Source organism: Colossoma macropomum, unplaced genomic scaffold (genome assembly GCF_904425465.1).
Source record: "Colossoma macropomum unplaced genomic scaffold, Colossoma_macropomum, whole genome shotgun sequence".
Lineage (NCBI taxonomy): Eukaryota > Metazoa > Chordata > Actinopteri > Characiformes > Serrasalmidae > Colossoma > Colossoma macropomum.
This window is the reverse complement of record NW_023494797.1, coordinates 5735345-5758354: the sequence shown is the minus strand read 5'-3', so window position 1 is coordinate 5758354 and position 23010 is coordinate 5735345. Positions and strand designations below refer to the sequence as shown.

Below are 23010 nucleotides of genomic sequence, written 5' to 3'. Positions count from 1 at the left end.
ATGATGACACTTTTTCTTTTCCAGTATTCAAACTCAAATTGAGTATCACCAGTACTGTTCTGATACTTTTTCTATAAAAACTACTAAGCTTTAAAATGAGTTTTTAATTGAGGTACTTCACTTAAGAGGACACTTTTGTACCTCAAAATATCATGTCACACAGTGTATGTTGTTGCTGTCCAAAAACCCCATCTATCTCCATTACATTATATATATATATATATATATATATTAATATATAATAGATTTATATTATATATATATATATATATATATATATATATATATTTATATATATATATATATATATATTATAGATGTATATTATACAAATGAAGATATATGTGGGTAGCATCACAACAGGAAGGGCCTGGGTTCGATTCCCCGGCTGGGCAATTAGGTGTTATTTCTGTGTGAGTTTCTGAGTATGCAAGCTCTCCCCCTTTCTGCATGGGTTTCCTCCCACAGTCCAAAGACATGCAGTCAGGCCATGTAAATGTGTGTGTGATTGTGTATATCTGTGTGTCTGGCCTGCAATGGACTGGTGACCTGTCCAGGGTGTTTCCCTTTCGCCCAATGACTGCTGGGATAGGCTCCAGCACACCGTGACCCAGAAGAATAAGCGGATTACATGATGTGTGTGTACATTATTTGAGCACAGCAGCTGTCCTTTAAATTGTGTCAAAATTTCATGAAGAATGAAACAAAAGAAATGCTCCATAAATACTTGGCAATAAACCTTATTACACTGACTTAAATATAAAGCAAGGAAAGTTATGCCTTCTCTTATAAGGCTACCATTTTGGAAATACTCTTTTCCTTTTTTTCATAGCAACGGGATTCTATTTCAGGCCACAATTACTGTAGAAGATGTGTACAGTCCTGGATGCAATTTGACTGGGCATGTTCAAACTTTTGCATAAAACGAGGCCCAAGCCTTGTGCACGCATGATGATACTTGTCATAAAATAAGCACCTTGGCCTGTGATTGCAGTGGAAGATGTGATGTGTGGTCACCTGGGTGACTTTGCTGCTGTGGATGGTAAAGTGTGCTAAAGTGACACGGCGTCACCCGCTCAGAGACAGAGTGTGCAACAGCAGGGCCCTACAGAGTGATCAGCACCTACTGCGTCTGCACAGATTAATCACAGGTGTGATGGGTGATGGGATACGATGTGCGAGCGTGTGTGTGACTAAGTGTGTGCGTACGGCTATAAAAAGCACATCTGCATTAAAATGCCATCCCCCGGCTCCCGGCACTGAAAATGGTATTTCAGTGCGCCTATTTAAAGCCTGTTGAAGCGATGCCTCTCTACGCCCAAATAGCATCATATACTATATGCATTATTTATGGCCTCCATTTCCATTATACTGGCTTGTTGCAGCAGCCTGCTGGAACAGCGAGTGCCGAGTCAGGGAGCAGAACATTGGGGATGTACCATTTAACAAACAGTACAGTCTATATGCAGTTGGCTTATCCATGCTCTGCCCACAAATGTTATTTTGTAGTTAATATTTGCGAAGTAAGACGAGCTTAACTGAATGTTGCCAAAAATCCTGTTTAATTTAATGAGAAATTGTAGTGCACAACTCACAGGTTAGGTTTTTACCTAAATTACTACCAAATGACATTTATTTTGCATCACTCTGAAAGGTCACACTGTTAGGAGAGATCAGGGGCTGATTTACAGTAATATCCCAACTTTAAAATCTTGTTTTTCTGTTTAGTTGCCATAATAACTTTAGTTAGGATTTGAATTTAGGACAGTAGCTTTTTCCAGGCATTTGCACAGATAGACCCCGGGGGGGCTTGAGCTCCTGCCCCTTTGCCCTCAGACTGTACAAGTGTTCTCTTGTTTAGAGTTTATAAAAACTGTGTTTTATATTGCTTCCACCATTCTTCAAGCTCCCATTCAGCAAGATGAGGCTCAGCCACACCCAGAGAATAGAGCTTGTGGGTCAACTTAGGGTCTATAAAATTCATCGCTCTTGGGCGCCCCCTCTGATGCAGTAGTCTTTAGTTCTTATCATTAAGGCTGCACTCAGACAGAAGAGTGAGTTCTGCAAAAAATCTGATTTTTTGTGATATTAAACCACAAATGCGAGTAAAACTGTCCTACTTTACAGCACACGTTCACTTTCCAGTTCAAGTTTATCCACCTTTTTTTTGGATTCATTACCTTGTGAAAAGATACACATGATGAGCAGAGCTTTTTCACTGAAGTTGAACATTTTTCAAATGGATCTGTGAGAATCTGCAGTAGAAAAATCTATGATTAGCGGCAGAATCCGTACCCTGACATAGGATATGATGGCATTTTGAGCGGAACACACGCCACCATTTAAACGCAGCCTTACTCCGGCCTCTACACTTCCCACAGCTCTGGAAATCCCACCAGTAAAATGCTGATAATCTCTTAAAGAAAGCATTACATTCCATGAAGTATCAGCAACCAAACCTGATGTTGCAGTAAGGGGTGTTAAGGGTGTTAATAACTTGCTACACCAAGTTTTTATTATTGTGAAACACAGGGATTTATACAAAACTCTGCAGAGCTAGTAACTGGACTTATAACTAACCACGGCACAGGGATTTAATAGTTAGTGAGCAGCAGGAGCGCCATGGCTTTGCACACTAGCGATTTGGAAATTCCTGCATAGATAGTGATGTTAGTACTTTTGGCTGCTTTTGGGAAAAACTCAACATTACATTTGGTTTTATTTGAAACGTGATTTCACTGTCTCTCTTGAAAAGAGTGTGCTGTAAATTAAATAAAGTTTAACTCATGTTCATATTGCCCTTTTTTCACTGCCCTTTAAAATGTCTGTGCTCAGGCCTGGCTGTTAGAGCATACCATTGTAATTCCAAATAGCAAAAATAATACTTTTGATGGAAAGTTTCTGTAACATGGCCTTTTTGTGTGTAATTAAACATTAGCACTATGGAAAATTTGTTGTTGTTTCCAAGTTTGAATTAGGTAACATAACCTAGCAATCTAAACTGGAAATTCAGCATTATGTAGCTGTGAATGTTGTAACAATCTGGTATGAATGATTAATATATTTTGACAAGATGTTGAGTGCTACACTTTCTCATTATGTTGAATTGGATTTTTTCCACAAGCATTCTGTGCAGCTTGTCCAGCCTCACAATGGTCACAACCTCTCCACAAAAGAATCCACTTGTGGGCAGAGGATGGATAGGTCAATTGAACAGTGAGACAGTCCTTGTGTTCTCATGCATGTCAACTTTAATTTAACAGTATTTATGTCTGTATTTGACAAACCACATAGGAATCACAGCTTTATGCCTACCCCTCGGTTTCATAGTACCATAGCATCATTAGTTTATGCAACAAGAGAGTTAACAAAAGGCCTGTCTATAAAGTTAATTCTAGCAGGATCATTTGCATGTCAGTGGCAGTGTCTGTAAAATAAGCCATTATTGTGCTAAAAAATCAGAAAAATTCAATCAAAAACAAAGCCAAAATATTAGATGGGACAACATCAACTCTTTGGTGCATCATAAAGAGGCATGATCTGCACAGTCTGAGCTTAACAATAGGAAACAAGCCAGCAGATCATGGATTCCACGGTACTGACACCTCAAAGAAGACTGCTTTCAATCTTGAGAAACAGTTGAACAGATCAAGGACACTTACAGGATGTAGGCATGGATTTGTCAGACGTTTTCACAGAGAAAGGAATATATCAGCGTCTTCTCAGATTATTCCACAGTATGTAAACCACTGATAACCTTCAAGAACAGCAAGGCCACATTACTGTTTACTAAAGATGCATAAAGAGATCGTGGAGTTACACAAGAGTCATACAGTGAGGCAAGTGAGGAGCAATAAAGGACCTTCTCATGATGCAAAGCTACCACATCATTTATAAAACATGATGGTATGGGCATGGATGGGCAAATGGACCTTGCTCATTCATCTTTATTGATGATGTGACTGATGATGGCGGAAGCAGGATAAATTCTGAAGTGAACAGAAGCATCTTAAAGTGGCATTCCAGTCTAAAATTAGCATTTAATGTGTTATTTGTTATGTTATATAGTGTTTTGTAGTGCAGACTCTTTAATTTGACAGAATTGACAGTTTTATATTGGTGTAATTTTTTTGTTCATCAATGTTCTCACTACAGTACCCAGCATGCATTATGCAACTACATCACAAAATTACTGGGAATCCCTACAGTCCTCAGCAAATCCTGACTGGTAGCTACTGATCAAGAGGGTGATAAATATATCTGTGGTGCTAGCGAGCATTAGTGATGTAGCATCAATTTCAAGTGGTCAGTGAACTTACAATTGGTCAGTACCACTTGTGGTCTTTGAAATGTACTTCCACCTCCAAGTCTTAAAACCAGGAAATCTCACTTTAAAGATGGTGCACTGCGACTGTAAGAGGTGAGTAGGCATGTTCACAACAGGTGTAATGATATTTACATTTTTCATTTTGGACTTTAGTCTCCTTTTGACTGTTCGGATCCAAATAACCTTCTCAGGAACCAGTGGATGACGTTTCACTTTGCAGGACAATAACCTGGAGTGATGTACTAAAGAATGTCCAAGTTAATAAACAGACCTGAAATGGTGGGACTGTGTATAAAGGAGTTGTGACTCTTGTACTGTGGAGCCCTGCTGGTGACATATGGTAAAAATAAAAATGTGTTAAATAAAAAAATAAATAAATAAATAAAATGTTAAAAAAAAAAAAAAGGTGGCCATGACTTAGTAAGGCATGGGAACAAGATCCTTATGCGTGGCCATGGCTTAGTAAGGCGTGGGAATGAGATAATTAACCGTTGACCACAGCTTAATAAGGCATGATCTCGTTCCCAAGCCTTACTGAGTTGTAGCCATAACTTAATTATCTCGTTCAGTTAACCAGACAAAATACAGCCTAATGTAGCTTGATTTCTTACTTTACATGATACTATGCCATCGATGTGTTAGTTACTGGTAAACTTTCTCATGGTCGTTGTAGTACAAGTAGGTAACACAATACAACAACTTTGAACTACCATTAAGTTCTCATTTAATCGCTAATATTGCTAACTATGGAGCCTGTGGCCATGTAGCCTAACTGAGCAGCTATTGGAACTAGGTTGAAGCATGCTTTAGCGATGCTATGAGTGGTCCAAATAAAAAATGAATTATGTGGTTTGCATTTTACAAGCATAATCTGTTAATTACTCTCATAAAGTCTCACATTTACATCATAGCGAAGTCAGATGTTAGCCTGCAGTATATGTGCTGCTTACCTGAACATTTCAAGAAGTCATAGTTACTCTGGGGAGCATAGCATCTGGTACAGAGATAAAGATAGCGAGCAGTTAAGTCTATGGACAAACCACAGCTGTTCTGAGGTCAGCTGAGAACCACCCTCCACTGATTTGGTGGTCTTAGCTTGGAGGTTTTTCTGCAAAGTGAGCTACCGCATTATCAACACTCATAAAACCCTTCTAAAAACTACAGAGGGCTGGACATCAGTGTCCTCATGTTATAGCCATGTTCTTATACAGTTCATCCAATACAGATGTAAACACAAACTTGACATTCTGCACTTTAACCTTGTGGTCATCATTTCATTTGAAATGCAGTGACAATAACCAAATATACCTAAATAACCCAAACTGTGTTCCTGTCCAGCTATATAATATACATTAGAAGAAATACAGTAAATTGCACCTGTATTTGTAACTTAATGTAGTCTTCAAAAATGGCACCCAATGTTGTTCCAAAAATGTTTACATCTTTCTCTGGTTTGCATGACATAACAGCAGGAAGACGATCTAGTACATGAACTGAACACAGCAACCAGGCGGTCTGACCTCTCAAATTCAGCACCATACTGAATTAGTACATCACTCCATGACGGAAGCAGAACACCCTCTACACTTTCGCCCTCAGGCTACTGACAACACATGCTCTGCTCAGATTTAAACCCAGCCGCAGAGGGCACCTCTGCGTAGGCACACCACCACTATTTATGCGATTATGAAAAACATGCATTATGAATTCTGGTTGCGTCATGCAGGCGAGTGCACCAGCAGGACAGCAGAAGGGCGTCCTTTTGCTGGACCATCATAACATGTCTGGACAGTATCTAGGTGAAACAGCTAAAAAAAACACAATGTAGTAGGATATTGGAGAGCGGGTTAAAGCAGCTGGGTGGGTTCAGGTAATGTTAGGTAGGGCTGAAATATATCATTTTGCAATGTTGAAATGTTGGCTTTTGTAATATCTGTACTGGAGAAGGCACCAATGTGCTAATGAGCACTTTCACCAATCACTAATTTTATACTGTGTTCTGTTAGTGTTCTGATCAGTGAGTCATCTGAATGCCATGATTCATCAAAACACCGAATGTTTTGATGTGGCATTCGCATGATTTAACAAAGGTAAATCAATTTGTTTAAAATATAGTAATAATGCAGGCCGATCGTAAGTTACGTTACATCAAGCGTGGTTTAATATATCTTAAGGTTAAGCTTGTAACAGAATCCAAGGACTTTCAGTGTGGCATTGCTGTAGGATGCTACCTTTCTAGCAAGTCTTTTTCTCAAATTTCTGCTGTTAGAGTCTCCCTGGTTAAATGTAATTGCCATCATTGCTAAATGGAAATGTCTGTTAGCAACAGCAGCTCAGCTGTCAAGCGAGAGGCCACACAAGGTCGCAGAACCGAATCACAGTGCCGAAGCATCGTGTGTGTTATGCTTCACTATGTTGCACTCTGGTGAACAAATCTGGGTTTGGCAGACATCAAGAGAACGCTGCCTGCCTGAATGCGTAGTGCTAGCTGCAAAGTTTGGTGGAGGGGGAATAATGGTCTAGGGCTGTTTTTCATAGTTTGGACTGTGCCTCGTAGTTCCAGTGAAGGGAAATCATAATGCTGCAGCATATAGTAACATTCTAGATAATTGTGTGATTTGAGCCTGGGCGATAGGGCGATGTAATCGGATATTATCGACAATGAACAAGTAACCCAATAAATGAGAAAATAACAGAGAGAATTAGAGAGGGCTAATCGATTATCCTGATTTTTTCACTGGAAAATATCATGCTAATTATTTTTAGGTATCGCCCAGGCCTAGTTTGATTCCAACAGTTTGGGAAAGGCCCTTTTTTGTTTCACTATGCCATGCCCCTGTTCACAAAGCTAGATTCATAAAGAAATGGTTTGCTGAGTTTGGTGTAGAAGGACTTGACTGGCCTGCACGGAACCCTGACCTTAACCACTTCCAGCATCGTTGGGATGAGTTGGAACTCCCACTATGAGTCAAGCCTTATTGCCCAACATCAGTGCCAACCTCACTAATGTTCCTATGGATAAATGGAAGTGACAGAGCTAGTGTCACTAGTGGAAAGCCTTCCCAAAAGACTGGAGGCTTTTACTGCAGCGAAGGTCCAAACTCTATATGAGTGGCCATGGTTTTGGAATAAGATGATCCACACAGAGCACCAAAAGTTGTCTAACGTATTCATACAGATTCTAGTTGGCACAGTGGGTCATGCCTCAAGGAAGTGTGGTCTAAGGGTGAGGGCTTATTTTGTGAAAAGGAAATAAATGGAGCACAACAGTCTTGTACCGAGTTGGAATAGAGAAGGAATTTTTTGTTCATGTGTGAACAAGTGGGATCTTAGACTGTGTATATATGTGTCTGTGTATGTGAATATGTTTGTGTGTGAACACATTTTTGCACCATCAGCTTTGTTATCTGCATATCAGACTCTCTTTCCATATGGAAACATGATCCATCACTACAGCCTGCCTTTCTGCCTTATCACGTAGCTTCTATGTACTTCTTTATTGACCATATACTTGTCACATGAATCCATTGTATGAGTATGGGCTTCTAAATCACCAGCATCTCCTCCTGGATGTGTCTTTCAGATATGGGTGCTCAAAAAAGAAAATGGTAGACTCCTACAGCACCTTTTCCTGGTATTGACTGAGCCTAGTGCTTTACTAGGAAGCATTTTCAGCCCTCATCATCACCATTTAGAGAGTTATTTAGTGTGTCCACCAGGAACACCAGCCTTTAAATCAATGGTGGAGCATTATTTCACCTTGCTTAGGTTGCCAGTTGATATTTAGTGTTTCTCCTAGATTTTTTCTTCAGGCTGGGTGGTAGAAGCTACCAGTGTTGTTGAGCATATATAGTGTTATCATGCACATGCCGGGCCGTGTTTGACTGTCCAGTCCGTCAGAAAACTCATCTGAACCTGCTTTTGATTATTTGGAAGGAAAGAATTAAAGTGAAGTATGTTGTAGGAGATTGATTGCTTACGTCTACAAACATGCAGAAGGTTGATCTTACTAGTTTTAGTCATCAACAAATGGCAAAGGGGAAGCACCATGTTTGAATTTCATGTCTTTTTGTGTCCTCTATTCCAGAGGTTCTCAACGTTTTCCACCTCAAGGCCCACCTGCTTATGGCTAGAAAGCATAAACCCACAAGAAAACTCAACGTTTTTGCTTAAAAATGTCACTTTGGGGAATTTTCCAACACAGTGATATGTGGGGCTCTACTCTTGCAATATGTCATGTGTATCAGTGAACATGATATATCAGCAGAATATTGATGCCAGTGGACAACTGAAAGGTCAGGTATTTCTAGAGGAAAAGGGCCAAAAAATCAACAAAGCTGCCTTTGTGCACTGTTTTTGCGGAGCTGGTATCAGTGTTGTTAACTTTCAAACATTTTATATTTCTTTTTTGTTGTTAAGTCAGTTATTTTTTCATTGACTTTTATGACATAGTGCCATCACAGGCCCACTGCGGACCACTGGCCCCCCTCAGTATAGGTTGGGTGCTATGCGGCCCACTTGTGGTCCTCGGCCCAGTGGTTGAGAAACCCTGCTCTATTCAGAGGTAAACGTCATACTTCAGACTGATATTTCAGTCTACTTATATTAAAGCCTACTGTGACTTGATGCCAGAAGGCTAGAGCTAAACACTGCTCCTCCAGCACAGTGCAGCTTTCTCCATACTTCCACACGCTGCTGTATCTATGATCATGTTTGTGTTCGACTGGGATCTGAATTCAGTGCACATTAACATTTTAAAAAATAGACTGAGAATTTTATTTCAGCCAAAAAAGTCTCTCTCTTAAACTTGCGGACACTATACAGCTCACTGTCTGATCTGGATCAGCAGGAACAATGTTTCATTCCATTGCCTGCTTGCATGTGGTTGAGATGACAGTAAAGCTCTTTTTGATCTTGATCTTGAAGAGGTTAACGCCATGAATCAGAAACATGTGTAGTTGCAGACCTGCTGCAGTAATTCATCGTTAGCAGCAGGTCAGAGTTTTGATTTCCTCTCTGTCTCTCTGTGTCAGTGTCTCCTTGGCGATTGTCACTGTGAAGCTGACCACATCCTCAGCCTCACGTTCAAGCACAGACAGATAGATCTCTCTCTGTCTCTTACACTCTCTCTCTTTCTCTCTTTATTTCTCTCACCCTGACCTTGACATTCATGGACTCTCTTTGTATTTCTTTACTCCCCTCAATCACGTTCATTCTTTCTTTCTTTCTTTCTTTATTTCTTTCTTTCTTTCTACCTCCCTCTCTACCCCCCCCCCTTCCCTCTCCCCCATTTCTCTCTCCTCTCCCCCTGAATTAGATCTGGTTAATTTACACACATGCAAGCTGGCAAGAAGTGTAATAGTAATCTGTAATAATGTGAGAGTGCTGTGTGTGTGTGTGTGTGTGTGTGTGTGTGTGTGTGTGTGTGTGTGTGTGTGTGTGTGTGTGTGTGTGTGTGAGAGAGAGAGAGAGAGAGAGAGAGAGAGAGAGAGAGAGAGAGAGAGAGAGAGAGAGAGATGAATAATAATGAATACTATGAAACAGCTTTTTGGGGCTGCTGACTCTTGAGTGCTGCTGAAGCTCTGAGCCTGACCTCTTGTTTATTTAAATGTGTGTACGCTTGGTAATGTTTATGTGCCTGATTTAAGTACGTTGACTGTCGAAACACAAATGGACCAGTAGAAGTGGTCCAGAATTACAAGTACAATCTTGTTATATTGACCTCCATTCAAATATATATATATATATTTTCATTCTCCTGTAAAGTCACCATTTTGAAAAAACAAGGCCTTGTTCTGACTGCGATTATATATTAGGGCTCCACTATAATGTTTGTTATTGCAACACTGTGCTTTGTAGTAATGATATTGTAGAAGACTGTAATGAGCAGCTGGTGTGTTTGAGATCATTGTCCTGCTGATCCCCTTCTACTTCTATAGTTCGAGTATGTTCTTTGCAGACCTCTACAAAGTTTGCGTCAAAATGTCTTTGTACTTTTGAGTTTGTGATCCCATCAGTGAATGCAAATGTGCATCCTGCTGGTGTGGGTTCATGACTATTTCTTCTCTTTAAATGATACACACTAAAGCCACTTGTGAGCTAATAGCTCCCCTTGTGGACAAACTTCAGACTGCTAAAAGTGTGTGAATGAGTTACGAAGTAGAGATAGAGAAAAATTTGCTCGAACATAACCTAACATCTAATTAACACTCCATAACAATCCATTGTTTGAACTATATAAGATGTAAATATTACTTAATGTTTACCAAGCTTTCTAAACTGAAATAGTCTGTCTATTTAAATCACTCTAATTATCTGTATAGCGGAGAGGAGTTGCCGCAAAAGTAGCATAATAAGAACTATAATATAAGCCTATTTTCTTGATGACCATATCACAGCCCCCTCAAATTACCTTGCAACTCCTATGCTAACAACTGCTTTGTGGCTATATCACTTTAATCAGCTAGTATTTTGGGCATTTTCTTTTTTCCATGTCATCTCTGACTTGTATCATCATTTGTCAACGTTTAGGTTTATTAGGCGCACACACACACCTACGTACAAGAAACATATTAAGAGAAGAATTACATGAAGAAATCTGCCAACCAGTAACAGTAACAGAGTGAATGAAATATAAATTACAACAGCAGAGCTTTTCTCATGTGTCTTACCAATATGTATGCTAAATGCATTCTTAATGTATTCTGAATACATTACTTCTTTATCTACTGTAATGGAATACATTACTGAATACATTTATGACAATGCATGCAAAATTCAGCCATCACTACTTTTTCAAAGGATTCTGCTCAACATTGATTATATATTATGAGTACTTTTAATTCATTAGAATTGCAGAAACGAATTGCTGTTTATATTGAATTAAATCATTCTTAATTCACAGAAATCAGTTTTGAATTGAATTGACAACCAATGAATCAAATCAAATTGATGTCAGCTCAAAGGTTCACATCCATATTTCAGTGCTTTGTGCATATGTGTATGTCTTTTATATATACATATATGTGAGAGTGAATTCACAGTGTGCATATATGACTGTCTGAGTGTGTGTGTGTGTGTGTGAGAGAGAGCCATAATGGCACCAGAAAAGTGGACCTCTCAGCGCTGCATGTTTTATGCATGAGGGCAGAGGGCAGAGGCCCAAGAGGGGGGTGTGTATGTATGTGTGGGTCGGTGGGTCATCCTTTAAGAGCTGTGGGCTGTCCACCATTCTCGTCTGTCCTGCCTGGTGAATCTGACACAACAGCAGTCCCCAAAAAACAAACAGCACTGTATGCCTTTGTGTATTTCGTCACTGTCGTACCCAAATCTTGTATCTCCAAACCAGTGGTTTAAAACGGTATAAAAGTGTTGTTAATGGAAGTTTATTCTGAGGATTATTGAACAATTTCTATTGGTCCATTATTTTTGCTCCATGCAATGTTTACACAAAAGCAGCTGATGGTTCCCAATGATCAAACAATGATGGTTTGAGGTGTTACTGTCACAGTGTAACACAGTGCTGTGGAAAAGTCTTAGGGACCTAAGCGAATTGTTTAAAACTATTCATTTAGCCAGTAAGTGTGTTTTTGCTGATAAGAACTCAATATAACACTAGAATAAACGCATATAAATAAAAAAAAAGTTTCTTGGTTTCAAAAAGTAGTTGACGTGAACTGGTTAGAAGAGCAAAAGTTTGGTTCTGGACTTCGAATCCACCAACAGCACACTTGATTTAATGTAAAGACATACTGATTAGTCAACTATGCCTAATAGCATGTTCTCCTAATGAGAGGTTTGGAAATGGTTAAAAGAATACATTAACACACATAAAATCACAAATTTTGCATTAATATTATTTGTACTTATTGTAATATTGGTGTTTTTCTAAGCACAAAAGCTCTATATAAATTATAGTTAGGTGCCTTAAACTTTTGCACAGTACCGTATGTGTGATTGTTTGTGATTTTGTGTATGTTCGTGTCTGAGAGAGTAAGTGTGTGGTCGTGTATGAGAGCAGATCAACAGTCCAGCTTTGATCATGGCCAGTGTGTGTGTGTGTTCCCCTAGAGCCTCTTCTTTCTGTCTGTCCGCCGCTGAGCCTTATGGGTAAACCAGCGAGCCATTTCCCTCTAGCCATGCTTTTATGAGTGAGTTACAACCCAGCCCTCAGCACCCCAGATGCCTCTGTATGTGTGCACGCTTTAATGATACAGACTCCATGGCTACCACTGGACCCACCACAGAGCTCCCCTGATGCTGCCTTCAGATCAGTTTTGGTGTCATGTAGTATCATCATAATTGAGCTGAACAATAAAAAATGGACTATATTGAACAGTAACTGGCTAAAATTGTCTGAATGCTGTAATGTAATCATAGGAAAATACCTGTTCTCAGCTCAGTGTAAATGGATGTTTTTTGTCTCATTGTCTACATACAATGCATGAAAGGAATCTGCAGCTCACTCTGTGTCAGTAGACTATGTTCATGATATTGGTTCTTTATCCTTATTTTTAAAGGTGAGTGCTTCCTCTCTGATAGAAACCCATATTGTATCTAGTTCTTTCCAGAAACCCATGCTTAACAAGGGTATTAATATAGCAATGAGTGGGATGTCACATGGGAAAAACATTTTGACTTGTGATTAATTGACAAAGGTTCTGAGACATTTAGTTAACAGGTGTTTGCGACTTTTCAGTTTTGATCACTGTAACTATAATAACTCTAACCTCACAGCTGTCAAGAGTTAATTGTCAAGGTTGAGATGATTGAGAGAGAGAGAGAAAGAGAGAGAGAGAGAGAGAGAGAGAGAGAGAGAGAGAGAGAGAGAGAGAGAGAGCGAGAGAGAGAAGCTAAGAAATGACAATGAACAGTACGATGTCAGAGATACACTATATGGCAAAAAGTATGTGGACACCCCTCTCAGTTATAGAGTTTAGCCACACCCATTGCTAACAGGTATATAAATTCAAGCACATAGCCATGCAAAAATAGACAAACACTGGCAGTAAAATGGGTCATACTGCCCCATGGTTGTAGTGCCAGGGTTGGTATAGTGTAGTGGGTAATACATCTTCTTTCTACACTGTAGACTGGGGTTCAATCCCCCACCTCGGCAAGGACCCTACACAATAGCAATAAGAGTCCTTGGGCAAGACTCCTAACACTACCTTCGTCTACCTGTGTAAAATTACCATTGTGAGTCACTCTGGGTGAGAGCATCTGCCAAATGCCATGAATGTAAATGTACTGAAGATGTTGTGAAATATCTCCCCTGGTCAACTGTAAGTGCTCTATTACGTGTTCTCAGGAGTCATGTTTCACTATCTGGCAGTCAGATGGACAAATCTGGGTTTGGCAGATGCCAGGAGAGTGCCAACAGTAAAGATTGGAGACATAATGGTCTGGTTTTCAGTGGCTCCTTAGTTCCAGTGAAGGGTAATGTTAATGCTGCCCTGCACAGAGCCCTGACCTCAACGCTGCTGAACTCCTTTGGGATGGGGTGAATTGGAATGTTGATTGCAAGCCAGGTCTTCTTGTCCAGCATCAGTGCCTGACCTCACAAATGCTCTTTTGATTGAGTGGGCACAGATTCCCAAGACACAGTCCAAAATCTTGTGGAAATCCTTCCCAGAAGAATGGAGGCTGTTATAGTTGTGCATATTAATGCCAATGGTGTTGTATTGGGACATCAGACAAGCACATACAGATGTGATTGTCAGGTGTCTACATACTTTTGGCCCTATAGAGTACACAGTCAGAAAATGAGAGGTTGGAATAAAGAAAGAGAGAAGTAGGCATAAAGGGAGAAAAAGACATGGCCCTCTATACTGCCTGGTCTGTCTCCAGCGGAGGCGATCTCTTAGATATGTGTGGAAGTTCATTTAGTTTTTTTTTTCCCTTCTCCTTAGAGAATTCTTTCTTTTTCTCTGTGTGTGTGTTCCTTTCTCTCGCTCTCTTCACCCCTACGCCTTTGTCTCGCCATTTGCGCAAACAAAACAACCCATTACGGAGGCATCTCTAAGAAAGCTTAACTCGCCCAACTCCCCTGCCAAGAGTCCGGCGGAGCGCTAAGCTAAGCTAAAATAATCCTGACCATTCGGAAGACAAAAAAGGCTGGTAAAAAAAGCAAGATAAAGAAAGTAACAAGGAGGGGGTCCTGGTTCTTGTTATGCTAAGAGTGTTCCGAACGGGCCCGCTCGGCCCGAGTTAATTACGGCTGACATTTGAAGAAGGGCACTTGTGGCGCGGGCTGTGAAAGAGCCTGGCCTTGTGCTAATTGAGTTTGTGTTGACAGCTCCTCCCCCCATGTCACGTTCCCTCACCCATAGACAAGAGAGTGAGAGCCGGGAACCCAACGAGAGCCTACATGTGCTCTGAAGCTCAATTAGCTTTGGGTAGGAGGATGGCGTTTAACATTTTTCCAAGACGAGTCCTCATTTTCAATAGATAGTGTTGCCTGGACACCCAGCTGGAATCAGCACTGTCACTTTACACCCACCAGTCGCTTTGTTTTAGCCAACCAGGTGCACGTAGATGTATGATGAGGTGAGGTTTCCTGCTGTTATGCTGTGTTCAACTTAAATTTCCAACCTCCAACTAGGAGAAAAGTCTCCAAGTAGTAATTCCTACTTGGAAAGTCAGGAAAGTGTTCTCAGCTCCGACTCCAGCAGAGAAGGTCATATCAACAGAGCTGCTCACACTGTCAGAAGAAATAAAGTACCACCTATCTGCTTTTAAACGATTCTAATAGTATTTGCTTTAGATCAGTCAACATACAGGAACTGTGCAAAAATCAGAGACCACCCCTAATTTACTTAATTTCCAGTCAAAACTGCCAAGTGTTTCTTTTTTCAGGAGGTATCTCTGAGGGGATCAGATATAAGACATACAACTAGCATACAAAGGAGAGTGTCAAAGGAAAATTTCCAAAACTGGAGATTAATAAATTAGTAAAAGATAGGACTCCTAACATTTATGCAAGGCCTGGCAGACCACCAAAACTGTCACCATCAGATAAACAGTTCTTAAAGGGGAATTCCTCAGATTTTTATACATTTCTACATCATTCAGTGGTTGAGATGTAAACAAAGTCCTTCAGGGTGTTTTGATGTGAAATGGTTCATTGTAGAGAAACTTTCTAACTCAGATTTCTTTACAGTAGTGGTGATGGGATCCAAGGGTCACTATGTCTACAACACAAATATGGCCATTTTATTAACTATCCAAAACCACTTCTGAGTTTGGTATATGATAATGTCGATAATGGTAAAATAGTGGTACATCTGGAAAAATAGTATTTTCTGTGGGTTTTATTTTGCCATACAGCACCCTGCATGTACCTTTCCACCATGAATGGATTAAAATGATTGCAAAACTATTCTAAAACAATCAGTCTTCGGGCAATATATTTAAATCACTTCATATAATAACTTTCTGTGAGGGAACTTTTAGAGGCATTGAACTCTTCAGACGTCTGGTTCCTATCACCAACAACTTTGGTGGTGACAGGAACCAGATTCTATATGGTAAGTTCTAAATTCTATATTTTATATGGTAAGTTTCTCTAGAATGAAGCATTTTACATCAAACCACTCTAAATGACTTCATTTACATGTTAACCATTTAATTATGCAGAAATTCTGAAAAATAGAGTAAGTTCCCATTTTAATCATCTTTCAGAGATAAGAGAAGAATAACGCTCAATCTTTGCTTTAGATCATAAAAACAAAAACTATCCTGCTTCTTTCAACAAGAAGCAGGCATGTGAAGCTCAATACAAGGGGTGTAGGATGATTATAGTGTATACAGAAACTCTGTCAAGCTTTAGGGGTGAACAAAAAATGAGTGTGGTCCAAAAAGCACACTCTGCGCCAGTCCAGTCCAGTCGTATCCACAAAGGGCCGGTGTGGCTGGAGGTTTTCATACCAACAGAGCAGGAGCGCACATGATCAGTTGTTTGGAGACTGAGATCAGCTGACTAAATGAGAAGACTCAGGTGCATTCCAGCTAGTATGGCAAGGGACAGTATGTGGCATCACAATCTTTGGTAGCATCTGCCTGATGTGTCTGCTGTGCAGTAACCTGTAGCCATAAGATGAAATGCCTATGCCTAATGTAGATAAATATAAAAAAGAATAACAGATTTGTCCTAACAGTTTTAAGCCAACACGTTTTATTTGTTTTGTCCAAAGCTCTGCAGTCCAAACCTCTTTTATACACATAAAGGGTGATTCATGAACACATGCACGCACAGTGAGCCGTGTTCCAGTTCAGATGACCCCCCCATAACTGACATTAATTCATGCATTTGTTTGATTCCGATGCCTAAAGCTGTAGAAGTATGACTCAGTTAAGCTTTTTTCAAGGCTCTGTACACAAAATCTCCCAGCGTTAGATCACGGGAAACCCAGTATATTGTTGGACTTTGCACATGGCCAAATGACAGCAAATTTAATTTGAATTATTATAATTTGTAATTAATTATTATAATTTGGTTTAATTTTGAAAAAAAAAAACAGAAATCATTACTGAGTTAGGAGTTGGGTTTAGGTAGAAGCATAGAGCAGTAGTGGTTGTTTTTGTATCTTTAGTAGTACTTGGTTTTGTATCTTTAATACAAATTTGTTAAACATCCATGCATAACTCACAGATTATCAGTGATTTACATGTTCTTAAATGATAAAAATAAATTTGAGTGCTTTTTATTTACAGCTTTTTCATTTTTGAAAGTTTTTTGCCTGAAAAACTGTTTGTCTCTCAGGCCTTGCATTCAAATATTATAAATAATGTTTCTCACTGACTTTCCTGACGTGTTAAAGATGAGAAAAACATAAATGGAATGCATCGATTAGAAAAATTAAATAACTATTAAAAAGTTAAATTATGAAGAACATTTGCCCCTTAGTTTCATATCATTGGTGTTATTGTTTAAAAAAATAAAAAGCTTACTTTAAAACCCTCCAAAACCCAAACAAAGTGTTTCCAGGTAAAATTTCTATTTTACATGTGAGGCCTTTAGATTTGTCATTGAGGTCACTTATTTTAACACATGAAAAAAAAAATATTCAATTGCATAATTTGCTGATTTATGTGTGATTAATGAGGAGTGACCTGAAGTGACCTCCACCTAGTGTCCATCTTGGAACAATTGTGTTTCATGCCATATTGTGTCGTCTTCACTGGTGCAACTCTTGTGACACCGGTGACTATCAGTGACACCAATGACTAGTTTTTATAAGGCTTAATAAAAAGATTCAGCATTTACGATAATAAGAATGAATTGCTTTATTTATTATCACAATTTAATTGACTCAGAACAGACTTGGCAGGCTAGGTCAGTATTTCTGCTTATGGGCTTTGAGAACCTTGAATAGAGGCAGTTGCCCTGAATGACCAGTATACTAATTGAACTGGGATACTAAGTGAATATTGCATTTTGGATTACTTTGAACACCCATAGACTGGCATAATACCTATCATCATTTTCATAGAAAATCTATGAAAATGGATGAATGAATGGACAAAATTCCCAAAATAAAGATTGGCAGTGTGTATGTGTGCATTTGCATGTAGAAAATAGGGCATGTGGTTGGGCGTGTGGGCGTGTGAATAGGTGTGTTTGTGTGTGTGTAGTTCATCACATGAGCCACTCTCTCTCTGCATCACTGTCTCGAGCCCACCTGGCTCTCTCTAGGTTGGTTAATCTCTGGCTTCTTTTGGGGTTAATTGGCCTCTATCCATCCAGCACTGGTCTGTGTGTGCATGTGTGAGCATCTGTAGCTGAGTAGGTGTGTGATTACTCTTCCTTATTCACACACTCATGGTTGGCCTTCTGTGTCCTGCCATGCAGGTCCAGATAACACCCACAAGTCCCAGATATGTGTGTGTGTGTGTGCAGGCACCCACATGTATATGACTGTGCAAAAGTCAGAGACCACCCTTCATTTATTTAATTACCACTTAAAACAGTCAAAGTTTTTTCAGGAGACAAAAATATAAAATAAAGTAATTCACTTGCATAACGAAGAGGAAAGTCAAAGAAAAATAAGTGGAAAACAGGAGTTTCCACAACTGGAAAAAATGGGACTCTATGTAAGACCTGATAGACCACCAAAACTATCCCCATCAGATGAACAGTACAAAGCTTTCATCTTTGAGAGATGGATGTTGTTGGCAGTGGGCTTTACAGATGCAAGAAATATTAGTGCTTTATTATGATTAGTTCCACATTTATTAGACAAACAAAACTATGTTTTCCATTATACATCAGCTGTTATTATTTGGATATTGCTCTATGCAAAATTGTTACAAATTAATATACATCATTTTGGAATTAAACTTTTATGATCCACAAGTCCCAGATGTGTTCCAGATGTGTCCCTTTTTTTTCTCCAGAAATCCACTTTTTCACATGGCATACACACACACACACCTTTGAATGTGTGTTCTATTTCATACCTGTAGCTTTTTAAAATGTCTGTGAATGAATATTGACAGCTTTAATCTCTCTCTCTCTCTCTCTCTACCAGCAATGGCAGATTTCCATGTGCACCCACACTCAGTACGGACAGATTTGGCAGGTGTTGCACGCTTTCAGTGCCAGATCCATGGCCTGCCCGAACCAGTCATCAGCTGGGAGAAAGACGGGAGGCCGGTGGACACCAGCAACGAGCGGTATGACCCGCATTAGATTAACACTCATAAATACCCACATTTTACTACACTATAATGTACTTTACTATACTATACTGTACTGACCCCTCTCTGTACCTCTCCTCTCTGTGCTCTCAGGTATACTCTGTTGCCCACAGGTGTGCTGCAGATAACAGGTGTTCGGCCGGAGGACAGTGGGGTGTTCTGCTGCGTCGCCCACAACAGCGCTGGAGTCAAACACAGCGCTGGAGCCCGCCTCACCGTCTCAGGTCTCAACTCAATGACACACACACGCACTCATACTCTCCCAACACTCTCAACTTCACACTCATGCTCATCAGAGGATGTCTCTATAGCTCCAAAGCCACTCTGTTCCACAAGCTTAGGTCCTTTTCTGCACACCTAACCTCTCTGTGACATGAGTTACTCTCTGTATGTTCTGGCCATCCATGCATACAGCATTTGTGCTGTGGACTGGTACAACAGGCCTGTACTGGACATTCTCACCAGACACAACAAAGTTCAGATGTTTATACAAACAGTCTCGTGTGATCTATTATGGTGAAGTAGATTGTGCTAAAAGCTTGTGCTAAAAGCTTGTGCATTTGTTTACCCTCTGCAGTTTTCTGGGTTGTAACTGAACAATCCTTTCAAGCCTAGAGACCATCTGAAAAATGCCAGCATAGCGCAGAATTTTTAATAACGGGCATGAATTATGTGTGCAATGTCTTGTCTATACATTCGAGATCTAAAGGACATATCATAAGTATGAATCATGAGGAGCGAGCAGGAAGCAGCTTTTCTCTGATGTGTGAGTGAGGAGCTGCTCCACTCCACTCTACCCACATACTCTGATGCTCATCAGTAGATAAATTTATCATTTTTTCCTTTTAGTAACCAGTGGTTTGAATATCATAAGAGAATTATTTATTTTTTTCGCACCATGTAAAAAGCTAGCTGCCCTTTGATGCTGCCCATTTCCTGATGACTGGACAAGTAGTAATTCTCTGTGTCCTAATAAGTTATCATTATGGAGATTATGTTCGATATGTCTATGATCTTCATCTGCTCTCTCTCTCTCTCTCTCTCTCTCTCTCCCTCTCCTTCTCCCTCTAGGCTCCCAGTCTTCTGTTTACAAAGACCCTATGATACTTGTCGGTCCCGAAAACCTCACCCTCACTGTTCACCAGACTGCCATCTTGGAGTGCGTTGCCACTGGCTACCCGCGTCCCATCGTGTCCTGGAGCCGGCTGGGTAAGCTGAGAGATATTATTAGAGGACAGTGAGTTAGTAGACATAGGTGAGCTCTTGATGCTCAACATGGTGCTTGGTGCTTTAAACTTTAGAACAAAGCCATAAAGATGGTTGAGTTCATAGCTTTGTTCTATGTCAATTAAAGGTTTTTCCCAGAACTATGCGTCCAAGCCAAGAGCTGAGTGACGATAGTGAATTGGCAGTAGATTCTCTATCACAATTGCCAAACAGGTTGTACATGTTAAATGTCAGAAATGTGTCACTTTATTTGGATGGTCCACTGCTTTATAGAGGCTCTGTATATTTTATATATAAATATCTGTTAAATGCAACTGAACTTGAAGTTGGGTGTGGAACATTCTATCAAATCTGTCCCGAATCCTAGACCTAACCCTAACCCTAACCTCAAGACAAAACCTACACCTACTCCTAAACCCAACCCTAACCATAATGTTGTTGATAATCAGCTGCGTATTACTAGAAAGTTTGTTAATGATTTAAGTATCTGTAGATCTTCTATAGGCGGCCATCCATATAAAGTGTGACCAAATAAAACATGCCTATTATTGTTATTTATAGCATAAACATAAAATTAACAACAAAACAACAACAACAACAATAATAATAATAACACAAGGCTACAATAACAGTAAAGGAAAGGTACATTATCAGTAGCCTATAGGCTGAGCTCACAGTAAGCCGTTTTATTATTTGAACAAGAAGCGGTTTGTCGGCTGTAAATGTGTCATTTATCAAACCTATCGCAACAACTAACAAAGCAGAGCAAGAGTAAGTTTCTGTGTAGAAACTGAAGCACATTTTAGGCTTAGCAGTTTTTTTGAAGAAAGGATCAAAGTTAGTATTTGCTGCTCTTTTTTTCAGAAAATGCACTCACGCTGTGCTGTTAGCACAGGAAAGCAGCCCAGCAAAGTGGCTCTTTTTTGTCTTGCCTGCCACCCCTCCACACAGTACTATCACCACTTACCGATGGCTACAGGGCAAGATTGGTATCTTGCACAAAATCTCGCAAGCCTAACTAAACTTCTTACACCAGAGGAGTCAACCTTCGAATTAGCCATGAAGAAGGACCGTGTGGAGATATATCACTAACTTTACAGGAAAAGGAAAAAACCTACTTTACTTTTAACATAAGTCAATGGAACCAGACTTTTTCTAAGTCATTTCTAATAATCATAAGGTCATTTCTTTTGGTCCATTCTTCATGAAATTTACACAATGTAAAGGGCAGCAGGCGTTTTCAAATCATGTCGAAAACTGAAAAACGGCAAAAATGTAGATACGTGGCTTTCTTCCGACAGTAGTGATATGCAGGGCTGATAGCTGGAGCCACATATTTTCTGTTATTTGAGCCAAAGACCACGAATGTCTTCAAGTATCCCGATTTTACTTTTACATCACTCATGAGCTCATTTAGGCATTTCATTTTAAAGCTGAACCCCTGGAGTTCCAATGTATAAAACATCTCTGAATATTAGCACTGACCCAGGACCAGCTTCAGCCTTTCAGATTTTAATGAAAGTGTTTCAAGCTTTGCTAAGTTGCAAGGCTCTATTTAATATGGGCTAACTGAATGATTTACTACCATCTGAACCGGGAGACTCTAAAACTTTAATCACTCTTACAGAGTGAGCATGTAAAGGGGATGTAGGATAAATGTCTGAGGACCAGGATTGCATAATATGAGTAAAATACTGCGATTATATTGCCACATATTGCAGTTGCGATCCTCGTCAGCCCTGCTAACCAGGAGGACCATGAGGACCAGGGTTGCATCATACGAAAGGAATACTAGAATGGTGATTATGTTGCTATATATTGCAGTAAGCTTTGCAATATATTAAAAATACATTGGTGAGTCTATGAACAAAGACTGGCCTGAATTCATTTGACCAAATTAATTACTTGATTTACATGAATACCGTCATTAAAAAAACAGAACTACACATCTGGATCTGTGATTGGTCTGGACAAATAAAAAAAACTGGCTGGAAGGCTCATTTGCACATCGGCAATACTGTGATAACAATGAACAAATGATATATAGTGCAGCCCTACTGAGAATTCACATTATGTAATATACAGAACTAAACCCATTGCCATAGAGCAATAAAAAGCTTATTTTTCTGCCCTCTCACTGCGGATTGGACATTAGCTGTGAGAAACTGGTCCTCCCTTATTGGAAGCCCACAGCTTTCTGAAGCTATTAGTTTAAAGATGCTTCAGAATGATTCTCTGTGTGATGTTAATCTCACTGACCTTCATATAAATTAAAGCAGAAAGAAAGCAGTGTGACTGTGTCTAAGGTGACACTTTGCACTGATGAAGTGTCTCTGCGTGTGCGTGCGTGTGTATATGTATGCATGCAATAGAGCTGCATTAACATCTGTGCACATGCATGTGTTGATTTGCCATCTCGACCATTTGTCTCCTTTCCCCATGTATCATTAATGGAGTCTATTTATCACCATAAAGAGCAGTTTGACACCTGAACATACATTAAATAGAAGAACCTTTCTGTTCCTATTATCATACTAATAAAAGACTTCCTTCATGTCGATAAACTATAGTGGTCGGTCGGTTTAACACTGGATGTGACCTCAACCACATCTGGTAGAGGGTATTGTATTATTAATTGATACTGTCTTACATACGTCGTATATCTCTAACAGTGACTTTACAGGAGAACAACAAAACGATCCTAACTTTCAATGTAAGTTAATGTGAGATTGATGTTATTCAAAGTCATTTTGGAC

The 23010-nt window shown here is 39.7% G+C and overlaps 1 protein-coding gene across 1 annotated transcript in view; it reads left to right on the top strand.

The window, feature by feature from the left end:
* Positions 1–23010, top strand: part of igdcc3 (immunoglobulin superfamily, DCC subclass, member 3) — a 128938-nt gene that overhangs the window by 74900 nt on the left and 31028 nt on the right. Inside the window, exons 3-5 of the mRNA XM_036584499.1 lie at positions 18859–19003; positions 19121–19251; positions 20099–20236. Coding sequence (XP_036440392.1) covers positions 18859–19003; positions 19121–19251; positions 20099–20236 — 414 coding nt within the window. The remainder of the gene's footprint in view (positions 1–18858; positions 19004–19120; positions 19252–20098; positions 20237–23010) is intronic.